This window comes from Phascolarctos cinereus, unplaced genomic scaffold (assembly GCF_003287225.1).
Source record: "Phascolarctos cinereus isolate Bilbo 61053 unplaced genomic scaffold, phaCin_HiC Scaffold_5;HRSCAF=322, whole genome shotgun sequence".
NCBI classification, from domain to species: Eukaryota; Metazoa; Chordata; class Mammalia; order Diprotodontia; family Phascolarctidae; genus Phascolarctos; species Phascolarctos cinereus.
The window spans coordinates 377,668,286-377,691,680 of record NW_027555958.1 but is presented as its reverse complement, the minus strand read 5'-3'; the positions used below and the strand labels follow the sequence as shown (position 1 = coordinate 377,691,680).

Genomic DNA, 23,395 nt, shown 5'->3' with positions numbered 1-23,395 from the left:
AGATTCCATCAGTTCTTTCTCTGGAGATGGACAGGATTTTCCATCATGAGTGCTTTGGAATTATCTTGGATCATTATATTACTGAGAATAGCTAAGTCATTCACAGTTGATCATCAGACAATATTACTGTTACTGTTTACAATGTTCTCCTGGTTCTGCTTCCTTCACTCTGCATCAGTTCATATAAATCTTTCCAGATTTTTCTGAGAGCATTATGCTTGTCCTTTTTTATAGGACAATCGTATTCCATCACAATTATATACCACAACTTGTTCAGCCATTTCCCAATTGATGTGCATCCCATCAATTTCGAATTCTTCGCCACCACAAAAAGAGCTGCTAGAAATATTTTTGTACTATAGGTCCTTTTACTTTTTAAAAAATCTCTTTGAGATACAAAACTAGTAGAAGTACTGCTAGGTCAAAAGGGTATGCAGTTTTATCGCCCTTTGAGTATAGTTCCAAATTTCTGTATAGAATGATTTTGGATCAGTTCACAACTCCACCAGCATTGCATTAGTGTTCCAGTTTTTCCATATCCCCTCCAACATTTGTCATTTTCCTTTTTGTCATATTAGCCAATGTGATAGGTATGAGTTGGTACCTCAGAGTCATTTTAATTTGCATTTCTCTAATCAATAGTGATTTAGAGCAGTTTCATATAACTATAGATAGCTTTGATTTTTTCTGAAAACTGCCTGTTCATATCCTTTGACTTATCAATTGGGGAATGACATGTGTTCTTATAAATTTGTCCCCAGTTCTCTATACATTTGAGAAATGAGGTTTTTATTAGAGAAACTTGCTGTAAAATATTTTCCCAGTTTCCTACTTCCCTTCTAATCTTGGCAGTATTGTTTTGTTTGTGCAAAAACTTTTTAATTTAATGTAATTAAAATTATTCATTTTGTTTGGTCATAAATTCTTCCCTTATCTTACAAGTGAAATTTTCCATGGTCCCCTAATTTGCTTATGATATTACCTTTTATGTCTAAATTATGTACCCATTTTGGCTTTATCTTTGTATACAGTATGATATGTTGTTCTATACCTAGTTTCTACCAAACTCCTTTCCAGTTTTCTCAGAAATTTTTGTCAAATAATGAGTTCTTGTCCCCAAAGCTTGGATCTTTGTGTTTAGCAAGCAATAGATTACTATGGTCGTTTACTCATGTGTATTGTGTACTACATCTATTCCACTGACCCACCAGTCTATTTCTTAGCTAGTACCAGCTTGTTTTGATTATTACCACTTTGTAATGTACTGTGAGATCTGGTGCAGCTAGGCCACCTTCCTTCACATTATTTTTTCATTGATTCCCTTGATATTCTTGACATTTTGTTTTTCCAGATGAATTTTGTTATAATTTTTTCTAGCCCTGTAAAATAATTTTTGCTTGCTGGATTGGTATGGCACTGAATAAGTAAATTAATTTAGGTAGAATTGCCATTTTTATTATATTGGCTCAGCCTACCCATAAACAATTAATATTTCTCTAATTGTGTAGAGTTGACTTTATTTGTGTGAAAAGTGTTTTGTAATTGTGTCCATATAGTTCCCGGGTTTGTCTTGGCAGGTAGACCCTCAAATATTTTATATTGTCTACTATTATTTTAAATGGAATTTCTCTTTCTATCTCTTCCTACTAGACTTTGTTGGTAATATAGAAATGCTAATGATTTATGTGGGTTTATTTTATATCCTGCAACTTTTCTGAAGTTGTTAATTATTTCAGCTAATTTTTTTAGTTGATTCTCTAGGATTCTTTAAGTATACCATCATGTCATCTGCAAAGAGTAATAGTTTTGTTTCCTCATTGCCTATTCTGATTCCTTTAATTTCATTTTCTTCTCTAATTGCTATAGCCAGCATTTCTTTCTGTCCGTCTGTCTTTCTTTCTTCCTTCCTTCCTTTCTTTTTTTTTTAAAGCAGTTGGGGTTAAGTGACTTGCCCAGAGTCACACAGCTAGTGTCAAGTGTTTGGTCTGTGGTCAGATTTGAACTCAGGTCCTCCTGACTTCAGGGCCAGTGCTCTATCCACTGCGCCACCTAGCTGCCACCTAGCTGCCCCCTATAGCCAGCATTTCGAGTACAATGTTGAATAATAGTGGTGATAATGGGCAACTTTTTTTCACCCCTGATCTTATTGGGAAGGCTTCTAGCTTATCCCCATTATAGATAATGCTTGCTGGTGGTTTTAGAGAGATACTACTTATCATCTTAAGGAGAGCTCCATTTATTCCTGTGCTTTCTGGTATTTTTAATAGGAATGAGTATTGTATTTTATCAAAAGCTCTTTCTGCATCTATTGAGATGATCATATGATTTTTGTTGTTTTTGTTACTGATATGGTCAATTATGCTGATAGGTTTCCTAATATTAAACCAGCCCTGCATTCCTGGTATAAATCCCACCTGATCAGAGAGTATCATCTTTGTAACATATTGCTGTAATCTCCTTGCTGGTATTTTCAATTGAAAAGTTTTACATCAATATTCATTAGCAAAATTAGTCTATAGTTTTCTTTCTCTGTTTTTGCTTTTCCTGGTTTAGGTATCAGCACCCTATGTGTTGTAAAAGGACTCCTTCATCTGTTTTTTCAAATAGTTTATATGGTATTAGAATGAGTTGTTTGTTAAATATTTGGTAGACTTCACTTGTGAATCCATCTGGTCCTGGAGATTTTTTTCTTAGGGAGCTCATTGATAGCTTGTTCAATTTCTTTTTCTAAGATTGGGTTACATTCTATTTCCTCTTCTGTTAACCTGGGCAATTTATATTTTTGTAAATATTATCCATTTCACTTAGAATGTCAGATTTATTGGCATATATTTGGGGAAAATAACTTCTAATAATTGTTTTAATTTCCTCTTCATTGGTGGTGAATTAACCCTTTTCAATTTAGATAACTGGTAATTTGGTTTTCCTTGTTTTTTTTAACCAATGGTTTATCTGTTTTATTGGGCTTCCCCCCCCCAATAAAACCAGCTCCTAGTTTTATTCATTAGTTCAATGGTTTTCTTACTTTCGATTTTATTAATCTGTTCCTTTGATTTTCAAGATTTCCGATTTGGTGTTTAATTGGTGATTTTTAATTTGTTCTTTTTCTAGGTTTTTTTAGTTGCATGCCCAATTTATTGATCTGTTCTTTCTCTGTTTTACTGATGTAAATGTTTAGATATATAAAATTTCCCCTAAGTACTGCTTTGGCTGCATCCCATAAATTTTAGTATTTTGTCTCTTTGTCATTCTCTTTAATGAATGATTGTTTCTACAATTTTTTCTTTGACCCACTCCTTTCAGATTAGATTATTTAGATTCCAATTAATTTTCAATCTATGTTTCCATGGCCCTTTATGGATTATAATTTTGTTGCATTTTAATCTGAGAAGGATACATTTAATATTTCTGCTTTTCTGATTTTGATTGTGAGGTTTTTGTGCCCTAATATATGGTCAATTTTTGTGTAGGTGCCATGTACCACTGAGAAAAAGGTATATTCCTTTCTATTCTCATTCAGTTTTCTCCAGAGGTCTATTATATCTAAGTTTTCTAAAATTCTATTCACCTCCTTAACTTCTTTCTCGTTTGCTTGGGGGTTTTTTTGTTGTTATTGTTGTTGTTGTTAGCTAGTGCTGAGAGGGCAAAGTTGAGGTCCCCCACTGATATAGTTTTACTATGTATTTCCTCCTGTAACTCATTTAATTTTTTCTATAAGAATTTGTATGTTGTACCATTTGGTACATATATGTTTAGTATCGATATTACTTCATTGTCTATGGAAACTTTTAGCAAAATGTAGTTTCCCTGCTTATTCTTTTAATTAGATCTATTTTTGCTTTTGCTTTGTCTGAGATTATGATTGCTGCCCCTGCTTTTTTTTTTATATCACCTGAAGCATAACTGATTCTGCTCCAGCCCTTGTTTTTTATTCTCTGTGCCTCTCTCTGTTTCAAGTATATTTCTTGCAAACAACATATTGTTGGATTCTGGTTTTTAATCCACTCTGCTATCTGCTTCTGTTTTATGGGTCAGTTCATCCCATTCACATTCACAGTTATGATTACTAACTATGTATTTCCCTCTATCCTATTTCCCCCTCTATTTATCCTTCTATCTCTCTCCTTTTACCCTGTCACTTCTCAAAAGCCTGTTCTGCTTCTGACCACTGCCTCCCTCAACATTCAGTGGCTCTTAAAAACATCTAACTTGATCAAGGACTTCTTATACTTAGTCTAAAGTCTTTGATTGGTGGAGGTATCTTCTCACCTGGTTAAAGTAACAGACCATAGAATTTTATCACTTACTTTAAAGGGGGGGGTCGACAGACTTTTTAATCACTTACTTTAAGGGAAGTGGGATAATTGATCGATAGGCTCAATGACTCTCCTACACTCTTACACTCATTTGTTACAGGGGAAAACATTTATTTGATTTGGGGCAGTCATGAGGGATGTAGCTAAGGTAGTTGCAGTGATGCCAGAAGAAAAGAAATAAAAGAGCATCAATGAAAATTTTAAAACTACCCAGGAGAGAGCAGAAGGAAATTGAAGGAGACCCAGAAAAGAGGGGCAGTGATGGGATTACAGAGTCCAGAGTATTCTTTCTTTCTTGGTAACCACATCAGTTCCTATATGCTCCATTCTGTTATCTGGCCCCATTCTATCTTTTCAGACTCATTGCACACACACACACACACACACACACACACACACACACACACACACACATTAATATGTGTATATATACACATATACTATATTATTTTACTATAGTGGTATATATACACGCATGCATGTATAATAAATGCATATGTGTTATCTATATGTATGCATATATATTTAGGTGGAACAACAAGGAGACTAGTGTCACTGGATCATAAAGTTGAAAAATGATTGTATGTAAGGGAGATTATATAGAAGAGAGAAAGGGAAGAGCCAGGGATGATAAGGTTCCAAACTTGGGGGACTGGGAAGGGATCTTTCAACAAAAATAGGGAAGTCTGGAGTAGAGGGAGAGGCAGCCTATTCTGTTTTGGACTTGTTGAGTTTGAGATGACCAGCAAGCTCTTGGAGTGTGACAGCAGTCTAAGAGAGAGACTGAGACTAGATAAATCAATTTGGGAGTCATTTTTGAGGATGTGATATTTGAACCCCTGGGAGCAGATTAGATCACCAAAGGGGAGGGAATAGAGAGAGAATAGAAGAGACTCTAGGATAAAGTCCTGGTGGGATGCCCAAGCTAAGGGTATCCCGAGCTAAGATAGATGATGTTCCAAGAAAGATGGTTGTGAAAGAATGGTAATATAGATAGGAGGAGAACTGGGAGAATCTAGCTGTGACACAGAAGCCATGGAGGAAAGGGGTTATAGTCATATTAGATGAACATAGTCCTTGCCTTCAGGGAGCTTTTATTCTGATGAAGGAAACACAGTCCTCATTTTGAAGGAGCTCTCAAGCTAAACAGGGGCAACACACAGTATTCCTGACATCTGAGATCTTCCAATCTGATGGGGAAGATACAGTCCTTGCCCACAGAGAGCTCCTACTCTGATACAGTAAGAGGAGAATAATTGGGGGGCAGCTAGATGGTGCAATGGATAGAGCACCAGCCCTGGATTCAGGAGGACATGAGTTCAAATGCGGCCTCAGACACATAATACTTACTAGCAGTGTGACCGTGGGCAAGTCACTTAACCCTATTGCCTAACCAAAAAAAAAAAAAGGGAGAGAGAGAGAATAATTGGGACTACAAAGAATGAAATGGAAAGACATAATCAAAACCAATTTCAGCTGGGATGGTTCAGAATGTCAACCACAGGACTCTGGAATGTTTTGTTTTCCTTCTCACCCCTCTGGACAGGACTGAAGTCACATCCGTTGCTCATTCAATCTGCCAGATAAACAGCTGATGAAGACAGTTAACATTTCCCCCAGCTCATACTTCTCATTTTAATTAAGATGATTTTCTCTGCTCATAGATTAGTTTCAAGTTGCTTCTTTTAGCCCTTTGGCATGAGCCAAGGAGGGAATCTTTGGACTGAGGGCAGTTTAGTGGGTGAAACTGTCCATTTCTGTCTCCTTGTCCCCCTACCCTGATCCCAGAATTGCCTGTAGTTACCACCCCTAGGAGCAGCTGACATGGGCAGCATCAGCAAGTGATGTGCATGCCAAGTTCAGCCTTTGGAAAGTAGCTGTGCCTTCTGGATGGGCTCCCCAAGCTCTGTCTGGTTTAGAAAACAGCTACCTGACCTTGACAGATACAGGCTCCTTCTGTCTCTGTGCCCTTCCTCCCCAAAGCCATCTTAGGCAAAAAAGTGTGACCATCAATGTCACTGCAAGGGAGAGGGAGAGAAGTAATGGGAGAGGCAAGGAGGCATCTGAGGTGAGGAAGTTTTATCTTCACCCCTGGTTTTCTGTCTGACTTGGGCAAGTCATCTGAAATTTTCCAGGCCTAAATTTCCACAAATGTATCATGGGGAAATTTATATTTGCCCCTCAGTCTCACAGGGTTGTGAAAAGGATGAAGTGGTGCAACAGACACAAACATGCTTTTATTATATTTTTTAAAATTAATTTATTTTTAGTTTTCAACATTCACTTCCATAAGCTTTTGAGTTCTAAATTTGCTCTTCCTCATTCTCCTCCCCTCTCCCCAAGACAGCATGCAATGTGACATAGGCTCTACATATACATTCCTATTAAACATATTTTCACATTAATCATGTTGTAAAGAAGAATTAGAACCAATAGGAGGAACCACAAGAAAGAAGAAACAACACAAACAGAAATAAAAAAAGAGCAAATAGTATGCTTCGATCTGCATTCAGACTCCTTAGTTCTTTCTCTGGATGTGCATATCATTTTCCATCATGAGTCCCTTGGAGATATCTTAGATCCTTGCATTGCTGAGAAGAGCTAAGTCTATCAAAATTTGTCATTGCACGATGTGGCATTTACTATACCAACATGCCTTTAAAACTGAGTGTATTAAAAATGCAAGGGATTAATAGTAGCGCCAAAATTACCCTGAATCCTTTCTGGTTTGACAGATCAGGCAGGAGGGAAACTGTCAGGACCTAATGAATACCTACTATGCAGTCCTTGGCACTGTGCTAGGTAGTGGATACAGAAGCACAAGGTGGAGTCCCAGCCTCCAAGAGTTTCCAATCTAGAGAAAAAGACAAGGCTAACAAGGAAACAGCAGCAAGAGATATAGGGGAAGGTATAATTCAGTACAAAATTGCACAAACCATAACTATTCAAGAGAGGATTGAGAAGAAAAAGCTTCTTTGCAGAGGGCGTCATGTATCCACTAGAGGTAGGATCTGAATAGGCAGACAAGGAAGTTAAAGCTGGTAATGTGTCCCTTATACTGCCTTGGGCAAATCATTCCACCGTCTGGGTTTTGTTAAAGGGATCTGAGGGATCTCTAAAGTTCCTCTGACTCTGAATCCTGTGATCCCCTCAGGCTCATTTTGTCCCTATGACCTTCACGCTCTATGACCTACACTTCAAATCTTGTCCCAGCTCTCCACAACCAGCTAGTCACCAAACACTACTATTGATTCTTGAATAATCGATAGTGCTCCCTTCCAGATCTTAACTCTTTGCTACATCCAGTTCACACATTGACACCAGATTCATTTTTCCTAAAGTATCACTTTGGTCATGTCACACATTTGCTTACAAACTTGCAATGCTTTCACCATTTCCTAATGGATAAAAGTCCAGCTCCTTCTTATTCAAGGCCTTCTAGAATATGTTGTGACTCAGTTTCTCTTTCTGCTCCTCCAACTACATGAATCTTCCATTTGAGTCAGATTGTTCCAGTCACTATTCCCCAAACATGTCTTGCACTCTCCCCACTTCTGTGCCTTTTCTCATGCCATTTTCTCTGCTTGAAAAGCTTTCACCTCCTCTCTCTGCCACACTAAGGTCCTCAAGTGGACCTCTCCACTTGCTGAGTGGTGTCTGTCTCTTCGTGAATCCATGATCATATTGTCCATGGGATTTTCTTGGCAAAGATGCTGGAGTGATTTGCCATTTCCTTCTTCAGTGTATTAAGGCAGCAGAGATTAAGTGACTTGGTCACACAGCTGGTGTCTAAGGTTGAATTTGAACTCTTACATGTACATATGCATGTAAATATACATATACATGTACATGTATTATTCATTAATTTGTTCCCTGAGATTCGTGTTTTCCTGGATTTCCCTACTACCTCAGCTTGATGACAAAACCCCATCTAGTATATTTTTAATGTTTGGAACTATAATTCATATTCTGTTTATAATTCTAATGATACAGATAGTCCAAAGCAGATATTTTTAAAAAATTATTTCTATATGGCTTTTTGTAGTAGCAGGAAATTTATCTCGCTAGTTGGATTTTGCTTTGAATAATGTTAAAATGCATCTTCACAGAAAGAAATGGCATATACATATATATACACATATATGTGAGTCCTGTATACATTTATATATAAAGAAATGTTCGTAGCAGCATTTTTAAGTGGTAGATATCCATTGCTGGACAATGGCTGAACAAATTGTGGTACATGAATATAATAGAATATTACTATGGACCACTCATGATAGCACAGTCCTGTTGTCTCTGCTGCTGAGGAGGTGGAGGCAAGTAGATTGCTTGATTTGGGGAGTTCTGAATTATGCTTGTAGACATTAATCTGTAGACACTAATTAGACACTGTCTAATTCTAGACAGTAAGTCTAGAACCAATATGGTGAATCCCTAGGAGCAGTAAGCCACCAGACTGCCTAAGGAGAGGTGAATCATTCCAGGTTGGAAAAACAGAGCAGGTTAAAGCTTCCATGTCAATCGGTATTGGAACTGAGCCTATGACTGGCTGCTGTATTTCCAGCCTAAGTGAAATAGGAAAACCCACTTTTAGAGGGGGGGAAATATATTTCTGTGGCATAAGAAATAATTGAAAAATGAAAGATACAGAGGAGTATGGGAAGATTTATATGAACGAGGTAAAATAAAGTAGCAGAACCAGGAAGGCAAAATATATGATGACAACAATTTAAATGGAAAGAATTTATTTAAAATGTAACTGAGTGGCACCAGACCCTATTCATCCCCCGACTTGCTTTTTTTCTAAATAATGACTTATTTTGCTGGCATAAAAGAGTTGAGAAAATGCACTTCCTTCCCCTCTTTGCAGAGGTGGCAGACTATGGGTGTAGAATATTAAATAAATACTTTGAAACACCATTGATTGGTTGTGCTTTTCTCTCTCTGTCTCTTTTTTTTAATCTTTCCCTTCCCCCTGCCCTTCATCTCCCACTTTTTTCTCTTTTTAAATCTTTGACACAAGGGATGGCTCACTGGATGGCGGAAGAGGAAGGCTATATTAAGAAATAAAAGGGAAGTAAAAGTAAAGTTATCAAGAGATGTGGTGACACATGCCAGTAGGTAATTCCAGCTACCAATGAAGCTGAGGTTGCTGCTGATAGAGTGTCCTCATTAAGTGTGACACTAATATGGCTGTTGTTGTTTGTCCTTCGTTCTTGAAGAGGACCATGACATCAGGAAGGTGATGCCATGACTCACAAGTGAATTGGATTTAAGTGAGGGAGGATCGTGCAAAAGTCATCAGATGAGCTCCCAGAGAATCACCAGGCTGCCTAAGGAGGGGAGAACTGGCCGGGTTAGAAACAGAGCAAGTCAATGGCCACATGCTGATCAGTAATGAGATTGGGCCTGTGAGGGGCCCCTGCATTTCTAGCATGGGCAAGAAATGAATAGATAGGTAGATGTCAATAAAAAAATAAGGTTTTAAAAAATTAACACGCATCTCCATATCCTGTTCACAGGCAGACAAACTTACTGGGAGGAGAGAGACCTGGGAATTTACTAGACAACATGGGAAAACTTGCTTGAGATTAAAATTTTGTTGTGGAGAAATCCAAAGATAGGCATTCGAGAAATAAAAAAAGATTAGTTGACACTAAGACCCTTCTGACCAGGGAATATCATCAGATACCATTATCCTCCAGTCTGCTGCTTCTTTTCCCCCCCTGTCTCTTGTTCCCAGAAGGAAGCCTCATCTTTCCACTGATCTCAGTCAGATGAATCCCATAGGCATTTCCTTCCTGGGTATCTTTTCAGGTCCTTCCATAATCAGAATGTGGTGCCCCCCACTATACCAGGAAGCCTGACAATGGTCTCATTTGGTCTGTAAGCCAGAGTAGTTTTTCTTATAAACTTCCAGGGATTGGATTTCCTCCTGCTCCTTATATGTCCCTCAGAACATCAGGTATCCCAAATAATAATGATAATAATGCTGGCTTATATTCTTCACACGCGTTCCTGGAATAATTATGATAATAATACCTTATCTATTTTATGGGGCTTTATACTTTTTTCCAAAGTGTTTTTGCATATTTTATCTCATTTGTTTCTCATATAAGCCCCCTAGAGCAAAGGTTCTTAACCTTTTTTTTTTCCTTCTTTACCTTGATTCCTCTCTGGTCTCTACTCTTTACCCTGCCTGTAAGTACCTTATTCCCTTTCCCTTTTCAAGCCTTCTTTGATATGTTGTTTTCTCCCTTTAGAATGGAAGCTCCTTTAGGGCAGAGAATTTCTTTCTGCTTATATTTATATTCCCAGTGTTTAACGTAGCACCTGGCGTGTAGTAAACATCTATTAATAAATGCTTGTGGACTCGACTTTTTTGTGTCATGGACCCCTTGGGCAGTCTGGCAAAGCCTGGAGACTTCCCTTTGGAATAATGTTTTTAGATGCATAATATAAAATATAATCTTATGGATTACAAAGGAAAACAATTATACTGAAATACAGTAATCAAAGTGTTTTTAAAAACAAGTTCATGGGTCTCAAGTTAAGAATCCCTGCCCTAGAGGGCAGAAATTATTCTTCCCATTTGACAGATGGGGAGCTTGAGGCACAGAAAGGTAAGTGAACCAGCTTGAAGCAAAGCCAAGACAAGAACCCCTGTTTCCTATGTTCATGTCTGGTGCTTTCTTTACTTCCCAGGAAATCTCCCTGGGCCTCTTTTTTCTTACCTATAAAAGGGGGTAGAACAATGGTAGCCACAAGAATGCATGTTAATTTGATGAGTCTAAGATCTCATTGATGTGAGTGCTTTCTCCAACACTGCCGATTATAATCCGTCCACTCTCATCCCTTGTGACTCTCATCCAAGTCCATTTGTAAATCCCCCACAGGTCATCCATCTTTTTACTGTATGGATAGTTGAAAACTCAACTCTTCTAATAGACAATAAATGTTTGTTGAATTGAATAGCTTTCCTGGTGATATTGTGAAAATTAACAAATCATTATTGGTAAATTGTCCCCTATGTATATAAACCCCTAGGGAAATGTTCCAGCCCTAAAACACAGAACTTTCTCCTGGAGTAACCCTATGTATTTCCTTTGTGTTTTGAGACAGGTCACTTGACTTATGTGCAGTTTGGGAAAGTGGAGTTTTCCATCCCTCTGCTGGCCAGGACAGTGCCTCCAATACCGTTTCGAAAAGGAGGGTGAATGAAAAAGAGAAGGTAGGTGCATCCAGGGTTGTGGGAGTCATGTTTAAGGAAACAAAGCCCTGGGGGAAGATAGAGTCATTCGGCTGGGGAAACATTTGCAAGTCTTAGGGTGTCTTTATGACCAGTAATATTTTTCAAATATTTGTCAGACTATCGTGTAGAATTTGAATTGGCTTGTTTTGCATGACCCTAAAAGATAGAACTAAGAGAAAAGAGTAAAAGTTGAAAAGAGGCAGAGTTAGGCTCAATGTAAGGAATAAGAAATAAGGGCTACCTCAGAGCTGATCAAGTACCTGGTCGTTGAAGGTTGTTATGTATGGTCTGCAGGGTCACTTGTCCAGAATGTTGTCAGAGTGAGTCAAGTGTCAGGAATGGTTTGGTTTGGATGAACATTGAAGTCCTTTCCAAATCTGAAAATTTGCAATCCTAAACAGTTCACTCAGGAACTCTCAACTCTCAGGAAATCAAAAACAATATGTCAGAGAAGACCCAGAGATAAACCACAGTCTAAATCAGTACCATGAAAAGGTTTGGTTATGGGTGTGTGTGTGTGTGTGTGTGTGTGTGTATTTATATACACACACATACATACACATAAGTGTCTGTTACCTTGGCTCATAGGAGCTGTCAGAGTTTTGTCTTAGAACTCCTTGGTTCCCAGAGATATATGAATAAAACTTCCCTCTAAAAGTTATTGTCCTTGGAATTCATTCATTTTTTTTCCTGGAGAAAAAAACGCTGGTACACATTTGTAAATGTGTAAGTCTCTAAAGAATCATGGGGAATGGGTGGAGGTGGGGTTAGTTATTCTTTTCTTTTTTCTTTAGAGAACCTCAAAATGAAAAAATTGTATTAAAAATTGCAGCATGGGTTTTTTAAGGTTAGACATTAGAAAGAACTTACTGACAGTGTTTTACTGAGAAGGATTGTGGAGGTATTTAAAAACTGTAAATCAACAAACACTCCTAGTTACCCTCAGGATCCCTCAAACCCCTCATCTTCAGGAAGTGTTTCCTTAAACTTAACCTAAAGGTTTCCTTTAGCAGTTGAAGTACCTTCTCTCAGATTTCTATTTGCTCTGTGTAGGAGGGGTGGAAAAAATCATTCAAAGAGCTAAAAAAAAAAGTTAAACCTGGTCCCCCGCTGCCCTTGTCCATGGAAGATTGTTTTGCAGCATTGTGTGTAAAAGCCCTGCTGCAGAGTGGATCCTTCTTTGAAAAGCATGGAGCTGGGTCGATGTTGGCTTTCCCTTACCAAGCAGATGCAGTCGTTAAACATGAGTATTAAGTTATTGTCCAGGGTGACCAGCTTTACTGAAGAATCAGCAAACAGTCTAGCCTCTGACCCTCTTCCCCCACCCCCAAGCTTATGTCTCCTCCTAGTCTTTTGTGAACATTGTGAATGGCAGCTCAGGCATATGGGGGATCATCAGAGGGAGGACCTCCAGGGGCTATGTGACGGACCCTGAAGGGAGGGTTAAAGAGGTGGAGAACAATTGGCCCTTGGCAGATGAACAGCTGTCCAAGGGCACAGGGAGTGGCCACAGGGGGAGCTCTAACTAGCGCAAGTCAATGTTTCTGAGATCTGTAGTGCCCCATCTGAGATTCAGACTTCCTTTTGCCCCAAAGCAATGCTAGTTTTAGCCTCAGTCCCCTGTGGTAGTAGGAAAGGAAATGAAAGAAGTGAGGTATGAAATTTTAATGGTAAAATAATTGGTAATTTATCACAAGCTTATTGTTTGAGCTTCAGAACTGGGGTAGACCTGGTAGGAGCTCAGAAGCCAGAATGGATCTCCTAATGCCTTGAGTTTGACGTCTCTCAGTACAGTTTTTCTTCCTCACCGCAGGTTTCTCCCCAAATGCTTTTGGTTCTCCCGTGAATAGGACTCAGCTGGAAAGTAGGGCGATAAAGCATATAGCATGCTTGGTAAACCTTTAAATTATTTTTGAATTTTAAGCAGAATGTAGGTACTTCTCAGGAATGGTCACTCAAAAGCCCCTGCTTCTAGTCTAGCCTTGATCCTTCTGGGTGTGGTCATGGCTTATTGCCAAATTTTGCCAGGCTTCATCAACCGGATTAGGAAATCCACCCCATTGCCTGCTGGACCATTCCCTTCTGCAGTGGCCTCAAATATTGAATGGGACTACTCTTCTGCCACCACCACCTTTCTTTCACTGTATTTTGAGCTCACTCATTTCAGATAATGGCATGAAGATTTATATAAATGGGCACATAAATGATTTAAACTAACACAGGGGTGGTTCACTGGGGTTTGTGAAGGATTCATGTTGAAATCCAATTTTGCATCACTACTCTCTGTTTTGTCTTGGGTTTCCAGGGCCCCTGCCCATTTTTTTTTTCAGTCCTGCCCACCTGCTTTTCTTCTACCCAGATCTGGGGTTATAAGAATGGGAGGCTCCAAAGCTCCGACCTAAGTTCCCCCAATAAAAGGGAAATATCATCTCTGTCAACCCAAACCAACTTCAGTATTCTTGTTGGTGCTGAGCTCTACGGAGGGAGAATTAGACATGTCCTTCTATCCTCTGGACATTTCTAACCTAATAATAATAACATACATTTATTTTTTTAAAATACATGTTATCAATGCCTTTGACTTTACATCATAGTCATTTCTGGGGAGAGAAAAACCTTTCCCCTCCTCTAGATTGAAACCTCCTTTTTTGCCAAAGAAAGGCAATAGGGATAAAGATCTAGCTTCAGAGTCAGGAAGACGTGGGTTCAAGTGCCACCTTTGACCCATACCATTTGTGTGACCCTAGCCTAGACAACTCAATTTCTGCACGCCCCAGGCGATTCTGTCTATGCAGAACAGGTGCTGACCCACATTGTTAGAAGTTGCCTCAGCAGGAGCTTCCTACACTCAGTTGAAATCACAAGTCTGGTGTGGTTTTGTTTAGTTTCCTAAAAATCCTAAGATTTTTATTTACATAGTTGTAGTCATTGTGTGTGTATATGTATATGTGTACATATATTTGGTTCTGCTTATTTCACTCTGACTCAGTTCATATAAATCTCACATTTCTCTGAATTTCTTATATTTGTCATTTCATATACAATAATATTCCATTACATTCCAATACCACATGTTTTTCAGCTAACCCCCAACTAGTAGGCACCCACTTTATTTATAGTTCTTTCTCCCACAAAGGGTGATACTACGAATACTTTGGGGTAAGTGGGACCTTTGTTTCTAACTTGGATTTCCTTAGTGCAGATGACATTAGTGAGATTACTGCTCAAAGGGTATTATGGACAGTTTAGTTATTTTCTTGCAGAATTTCAGATTAATATCCAGAGCTGTTAAACTAATTTACAGCTCCACCAACAGTATATTAGAGTGCTGACTTCTCACAATCTCTTTAACATTAATTATTCCTGTTTTTCATTATCTTTGCCAATTTGCTAGATAAGAAGTGAAAACTCAGTGTTGTTCTAATTTGTATTTATTTTACTATTAATGATATGAAGCATGTTTTAAAATGTCATTTATAGTTTGTAATCCTTCTTTAAAAGGCAGTCATATTATTTAACCACTTATCTATTGGGATATATATTTGTGTCAGTTCCCTATATATCATGGGTACCTGACTCTTATACTTGATATTTGATGCAAATATATTTTCCTGTTTGCAATTTCTCTTATTCTAGCTTCATTGATTGTATTGATCCTAACATTTATATAGTACTTTTAGTAGTTCTTTCTTAAAAGTTAAAAGTTTTATTGATGCTGTTTGTTTAATTAGTCATTTCTAGATATGCCAATACCCCCTCCTCTACTTTGTCTTCCCTCCACCCTTGTATTTTTTTATTTTTTATTTTTTAATTTTTTTTTTTTGGCAATTGGGGTTAAGTGACTTGCCCAGGGTCACACAGCTAGTAAGTGTCAAGTGTTTGGTCTGAGGCCGGATTTGAACTCAGGTCCTCCTGACTTCAGGGATGGTGCTCTATCCACTGTACCACCTAGCTGCCCCACGTACCACCTAGCTTCCCCCACCCTTGTAACAAAGAAAAAACAGTTGAACAAAACCAATATAGTGACTATATCTGACAGAAAATGTAATATTCTGTGTCTGTGGTCCCCCACCTGTCCACGGAAAGAAGAGAGGTGCATCTCCCCTAAGACTGGTCATTACACTTACACAATATTCAGCTTTCTTTCGCTGTCCTTTTTGCTTATGTTACTGGAGTCATTGTGCATGTTTTTTCTGATTTTGCTTACTTGACATCTCCCTGTGTTTCTCTGAATTCCTTCCATTCACCTTTTCTTAAGATACCATGAAGGAAGAAAGGAAGGAAACAAGCATTTACTAAGTGCCTACTATGTGCTAAGTTCTTTACAAATATTATCTCATTTCATCCTCACATCAATTGGTAGGTGCAATTACTATCCCCATTTTCATATAGTACAACTTATTCAGCCAATCATTGGGAACCCACTTTATGAATAACTTTTTGCTCCCATAAGAAGTGGTCCTTTTAAATTTTTCGGAGCATTTGTATATACATCATGGCGGGACACCTAGGTGGTGCCATAGTGAATAGGGTTCTGACCTGGAAGGCAGAAAGACTCATCTTTCTGAGTTCAAATCCGGCTTCAGACAGTTAACTAGCTGTGAGGCCCTAGGTAAATCATTTCACCCTGTTTGCCTCAGTTCCTCATCTATAAAATGGGCTGGAGAAGGAAATGGCAAACCATTCCAGTATCTTTGCCAAGAAAACCCCAAATGGGGTCACGAAGAGTCAGACATGGTTGAAAACAATTGAACAACAAAAACACATCATGGCATTTGATCTACACAATAATCATGTGCACAGTTATCCTCACCATTCAAAATATGAAGCCTAGGGTCCAAATGACTTTCCTAAGACCATACAACTTCACAGAGTAAATTATCATAGGTATTAAAACTGGAAGTCAGTCAACAAACACTGATTAAGTGCCTAATATGTGTGAGACATTGGAAGCAGTGGAAGGGACCTTAGAGGTGATCTAAGATCTTTCATTTTTCAGAACCTAGATTTCCTTTTTCCTTGGGGTCAGTATTTCTTGTTCCCTGTCTCCACCAGTCCTGTTGGCATTGATGTGGATATATCTATGTCAGAGGTCCATTAGGAAGGTTGAAGATGTGTACAGGGGACTCCTAAAGCAGGAACTAGGAATAAAACTTGGCTGAAGTGGAATTTATCCAGTTTTCTTTAGGTCCATTCCCTAATTTACTTTAGGTCGTCTGCCTGGGAGTGGTGCCGATTTCCATGGTCATCACCATGAAATGTTACCTGGAACACCAAGCCAAGTTATCTCTGTTGTTTTTGCCTGTAGTTGGTATCCAGGTGTGGGTCTAATTCTCTCTGACCAGGTTGTTCTGACAATGAGCCCTGGTAAAGGAGAGGCTCCCGCATGTCCCCATCCTCTATTCCCTCTGGCTTTTTGCCTTTTGTTTCGAAGTCGCCGCCATCTGGAGCTGCCTTATGGCATCTGCTCCTGCTTTCCAGCCCCCTCCCTGGAAGCAGCAGAGTGCTGCTGTCACTTGCTTGGATGTAATCCCCACCTCCCCCATGCAGAACAGCTCAGCCAGCCTCACACTCTGGCTTACCAGTTTCGGTCAAGGGGGCAGACACCTGTCCTCTGACGCAGGGCCTAGAAGTCACTCAGCTTCTCCAGAACCCCAATTATCCAAATGGATACATTTGGTTAATTGCTTTCATGCTTGTTAGCTCTCTACCCATCCCTGCTCCTAGTCTCTACTTCCTCCCACCTGCCCTACCCCATTCGCCTTTGAGTAAAGGGTACTATGGAGATCTGAGAACATATGACTATGGATGAGAGAGACAACAGAAATCTTGTTGGGAAATGATTGGGGGATTAGATACGGGGATCTGCTGAACTTTGCACCACAACACCCCCTTCGTCTGACCTCCCCCCAATCTCTGGATCACCAGGCCTTCTCTAGGAACAGTTATCAGGAATTAGATTGTCTAATATCACCATTTCCTTCTGTGTCACATAAGAGGCAATGTACATTTATATACTTTTGCATCTTGTCTAGAGGCAGTTAGGTGGTGAGTGAATAGAGCCAGGAGTCAGTAAGATTTATCTACATGAGTTCAGATCTGGCCTCAGACACTTACTAGCTTGTGACCCTGGGCAAGTCACTTAGCCCTGTTTGCCTGTTTCCTCATCTGTAAAATGAGCTGGTGAAAGAAATGGCATATCATTCCAGTATCTTTGCCAAGAAAACCCCAAATGGGGTCACAAAGAGTCAGACAAAACTGAACAACAACCTTGTCTAGCGGAAGGCACACTGATCCTAAATTCTAAAGACCGATGCCTTCTTGAGGCACAAAGATACTCCCTCTGAGCCCTGGCCTACCACCTTTTCCTGGGGCCACTGATAACTGCATAAATTGGTATAGCAGTGAGAGCTGGAAAGGACCCCAGGGGCATTGGTTCTGACCTTCCCATTTTGCAGACAAGGAAACTGTCATGCAGGGAAGAGGCCATATAGGTGTTTGTTTCAGAGGTGGTCTTTGAGTCCATGTGGGTCCTCTGAATCCAAAGCCAATGTGCTTTCCACACCTGCAAGGCACAAAGGTATAAAACCTCAGCCCAGGTGCCCCTGCTCTTTTCATTTTGTATCTCCTGAGTCTTAAGAGAGATAGATGGAGAGACAAAGAGAGGCAGACAGAGGCAAACATAGACAGAAAGAGACCAAGAGAAAGGAGAGAATGAAAAAGAATTTATTAAGCACTTAATGTATGTCAGCCACTATGTTAAACACTGATGTGAGCTCTTCTGCTCCCCTTCCCGCTTCTGTCTGCTGGCCCCTTCCTCAGAGGCTCAGATGTTTGTTGAAATGCCCCGCTCTGGGTTTTTTCCTTGATCCAGAGGTACAACCCTGGTGATGACTAAGAGTTTGTCATATTTACTGGTATATGAGAGAGCCCAGAGCACAAGACTTGGAGATGTTCTTTCCAAAATGTCTCTTAGTAGAGCACCATGTTAATGGCTGTAGGTATTTGGAAACTGGCTTTTCAGCTAAAATGCTACTACACCTTATACCTGGGAAAGGCCCTTTTGTGGCCTCCCCTCTCTCTGCCACCATCTCCCTCCATCTCCCATGGATTTTCACCTCTCTATCCCTGTGGAACTTAGTCTCCAATAACAATTTTCCAGACTAATGTCTGTATCTGATGTAAATTTAAAAGGGTTGAAGGGAGGGAGGGAACAGATGCTTCTCCCTCCTGCCATCCTCTTCCTTCTCCTCCCCATGTTCCTCTCCTCCCTATCACATGTCACACAGGAATCTGAAAAATGCAATTGTGTTCCACACCGCCCTTGGAATTTCAGCAGCTAAACCAATATTGATGGAGGGACATTACATTGGGAGTGGTGATCTGGCTCTTGGCTCTCTGTGCTTGGGCTCCTTTCAGCCGCTTCCCATCTGGAAGCAAATGATGTCAGAAGACAGAAGGCACTGGGAAAAGGGGTGGGTAGATGTAAGGAGCTGGGACTTTTCCTGGCAGGTTTATTAGAGTGGAATTCTTTAAGCACAAGAGGCCACAGAAACAGAAATGAGCAGCATAAGGCATGCTTGGGATGTGTCAGAATGTCACAGTTAAGCAGAGGAAGCAAAAGATGCTGCAGACTGCAAGCCTAGACATCTTTCTTGTCCAGAGAGACTTTCATGAACCCTTTGTTATTTATTATTTACTCTTCAAGTCAACTTTCTTTTGGATCCATATGTATATATCATATAGATAACATAAATATATTCTATATAACATAAGTATATTGTTTATATTAGACATAAAACAAAAATATATTATTCATATTAGATATAAAATGTATGATATATATTATATAAATATACTATAAATATATTTATATCATTTTATATTCATATTCATGCATATTCAGATGTATTATCTACTTTTTTGCATATTCTCCGAAGGCCAAGTTTAAGAAAATCTAAGCAACTTGCCCAAGGCCTCATAAATAAGGCAGAAGTTCAGGCAGTACGAGGATCTCTGACTCCTAACTCTCCATCTGATGCTTTATCCCTTACCCCAGATTGCTTTTTTTTTTTTTGCTTTTTGGTGAGGCAGTTGGGGTTAAGTGACTTACCTGGGGTCACACAGCTAGTAAGTGTCAAGTGTCTGAGGCCAGATTTGAACTCAGGTCTTCCTGACTCCAAGGCCAGTACTGCGCCACCTAGCTACCCCCCCAGATTGCCTTCTTAACCAACAAGTCAGCCAACAATTCCCGATCCTCATCCCCAGCACTGTCAGGCTTCATGGAAGTTAAAGAAATCAAAGTCAGCATCTCTGCCCTCAAGGAGCTAACGAGCAACGTGTCTAATAAAGGAGGGTTTCTTGCTTCTGACATCCTGACCTCTGGGCTTTCCTCCCTTGCTACCTGGACTAAAGAGATTTTTCAGATGAGTTTTCCAGTGAGGCACTGGGGCTCAGGATTCTCAAATGAGGAGCTTAAAATGAGTGACATCCTCAACAGATGGCCCCTATCTTTAGGTGGACAGGTGGATGATAGCCTAAGACAGCAACCAGGGGTTTCATTCATAGTCTGCACGGTCCTCCAGGCCATGCCTAATGCCAAGAGAAAAAGTGGGCTGGGGAGTGGTCCTCCACAAGCATAGAACTTCTGGAAAAGACTTTCCAAAGGGAGTGGGAGGGCTCAGGCTGGCTGGAAAAGAAGGAAGTTGTCTTCCCACCTCATGCCCTCATCTTAGGATCATAGTTGCCCTGGAAAGAACCCAGAAGCTAACTAGTCCAGGGATGGGGAACCTGCAGTCTCAAGGCCACAGTTTCCCCACCCCGATCCTAGTCCAACACGCTCATTTTACAGAGGTTAAAATTACTTGCCCAAGGTCACATAGGTAGAAAGGTTCAGAAGTAGAGAACCTCAGCATTCCATGTAAAGAGGCAGGGCTCTGTTCCTTACTTTCTTCTCCTCACTCACCCCATTCAAATATAGCCTCTAAATGGGGCCACAGAGACTGAATCTATCCCAGGTGACATTTCAAGTCTTTGCTCTCCTTTTCAGCAATGTTTCCCCGAGATTCAGGGAAATCCAGAGCCATTGTGTACCTATGTCACATGAACTGGCCACTTGGCATCCCTGCCTTCCTCTTCTCCCCTAACAAGATCACATCTTTGCTTCTGAAGTCACTTCCCTTGAAAAGTAGGGCCCAGAGAGGAAACCTGCTGCTGTCACCCACACCACCCAGGGCTATGCTGAAGGTATCCCTCCTCCTGAAGGTCTCTGGGGTTTCACTCCTTCCCCATCTGTGAAGATGTCTAATTGCTGTGAAAATTTTCTCCACTGTGGGTAGAGAAGGGAGGGGGAGCCTGTGATGGGAAAAAAGAAGCCCCCCATTGCTGCTTTGCTAGGGTACTAAAGGATTGTCACTCTTGTTGATTTTTTCTTTCATCATGATATTTTTGAAACTCTTCTAAGAAAAGAGAACAATTGTTCTCTCTCCTTTCCTCTCAGATTTTTGTTCCATTGGCTTCCAATGAAGGCCCTGAAACTATTAGAAATAAGCAGGTGCTTCCAGTTCCTGGGGCCAGCCCGTTAGAGTTACTTTGAATTTCTCCTTTGTAATCTTGCTCAGGGAATGGATAGAGTGATGGGCTTGGAATTCCAGTTCTACCTGTGACTCATACTAGCTGTGTGACGATGAGCAAATCATTTCGTTTCTCTGAACCTTAATTTGCCTGTGTTCAAAATGGGGATGTTGATACTGAAAGTACCTGCCTTAGCGTTGTTGTGAGGCCCAATTAGATACCATATGTAAAGTACTTTGCAAAACTTTAAAGGGCTATAAAAATGCCAATCATGATTATTTATTAATAGTTCTTTCACTGGAAAAAAAAGCCCTGGTCTTAGGGTCATATCTCTAGAACTGGAAGGGACCCCTGTAGCCATCTAGTCCAATTTCCTTATTTAATGGATGAGGAAACTAAGGCCCAGGAAATCAAATGATTTTCCTGAAGTCATACAGATAGTAAGTCAGAGGTGAGATATGGGGGAGCCTGGATAAGGGAAATCCATCAATAAATTCCCCAAAGTCATTTTAGGTCATCCCTTTAGGTTTTCCCCTTATCTCCCTTCCCCCTGAAACTCCCCACACTATATATACACATCAAATTTATTGTGGCAAACAAATGGTTACATAGATTGGATTTGATAGAGAGGTAATTTTTGTTGTTGTATTTGTTGTCATGTTGTCATGTCCAACTCTTCAAGACCCGTTTGGGGTTTTCTTGGCAAAGATCCTGAAGTGGTTTGCCATTTCCTTTTCCAGCTCATTTTGTGGATGAGGAAACTGAGGCAAACAGGGTGAAGTGGCTTTCCTGGGGTCATACTACTAGTGTCTGAGGCCACATTTGAACTGAGGTCTTCCTGACTGAAGGCCTGGCACTCTATCCACTGCTCTACCTAGCTGTTCCATATAGCCACTAGGTGGCACAGTGGGTAAAATGCCCAGCCTAGAGTCAGGAAGATCTGAATTCAAATTCAGCCTCAGACACCATCTGTATGACTCTGAACAAGTCACTTACCTTCTCTGCCTTAGTTTCCACTTCAGTAAAATAGGAATAAAAATAGCACTTATCTTGCGGGGTTGTTATGAGGATAAAATGAGGTGATATTTATAAAACACTTTGTAAACCTTAAAGAACCATATAAATGCTAGTTATTATTATTGTTGTTGTTATTATTTATAGAAACATTACTTCTCTTAGAGACAGACTTGGATTTTGGGTCTCACCTCTGCTACTAACAAATCTTATAACCCTGGGCAAGTTGCTTACCCCTTTGACTGTTATTTTCCTTATTTTGCCAGGGCTCAAGTTTCCATACCACCAGCTCCTCTTTATTTGCTATCTTCCCCATTAGAATGGAAGCTCTTTGAGGGCAGAGATTGCTTGTTTGGTTTATATCTGGGTCCCCAGCACAGCATCTGGTATATTGGTGTTGTTTAGTCATTCAGTCATGTCCAACTCTTTGTTACCCCATAGACCATACCAGCAATGGCATTTTCTTGCAGAGACACTGGCATGGTTTGCCATTTCTTTCTCCAGTGGATTTAGGCAAACAGAGGTTAAGTGACTTGCCCAGGGTCACACAGCTAGTTTCTGAGGCCGGATTTGAAGTCAAGTCTTCCCGACTCTAGACCCAGCACTCAATCCACTGAGCCATCTAGCTGCCTGGTAGGCAAATAGAGGTTAAGTGATTTGCCCAAGGTCACAGAGCTAGTAAGTGTCTGAGGCCAGATTTGAACTCATCTTCCTGACTTCAAACCTAGTGGTCTATCCACTGAGTCACTTAGCTGCCTCGGTATATAGTAAGCACTAAATAAATTCTCTCTCTCTCTCTCTCTCTCTCTCTCTCTCTCTCTCTCTCTCTCTCTCTCTCTCTCTTTCTCTCTCTCTCTCTCTCTCTCTCTCTCAAATGGGAGCAATAACAATAATGATAAATACCTCCCTCACAAAGTGGTTTAAGAATCAAATGAGATAATGCTTGGGGAAGCCCTTTGTAAAGTGTAATAGACGATACAAGTGTAAAGCATTGTTACTGTAGTTGAGACATCTGTCCTCTCTCATCCCAGCAGCGCTCATCTACCCTCACTCCTAGGCAAGGTCCGAGTGAGCAGTGATGAAAAGGGCAGCCATAACTGTACTACCAGGAAGAGTTGGCTGAGTCTCCTTGTCTCTCCTAGTGTACTGCGGGGATCAGCTGGCCTATTTGGTGAAACCAACCCCTCTACTTTTTGTAGGCATCTCAACTTATTTACCCAACTGGAAAGAATTGCCT

At 40.2% G+C, this 23,395-nt stretch overlaps 1 protein-coding gene across 6 annotated transcripts in view; it reads left to right on the top strand.

The window, feature by feature from the left end:
- The window catches only part of NFASC (neurofascin), a 243,640-nt gene that overhangs the window by 102,326 nt on the left and 117,919 nt on the right, over nt 1-23,395 (top strand). For all 6 annotated transcript variants that reach the window (XM_078156385.1, XM_078156381.1, XM_078156382.1 and 3 more), the window contains exon 3: nt 11,442-11,550. In XM_078156385.1, the coding sequence (XP_078012511.1) occupies nt 11,442-11,550 (109 nt within the window). The remainder of the gene's footprint in view (nt 1-11,441; nt 11,551-23,395) is intronic.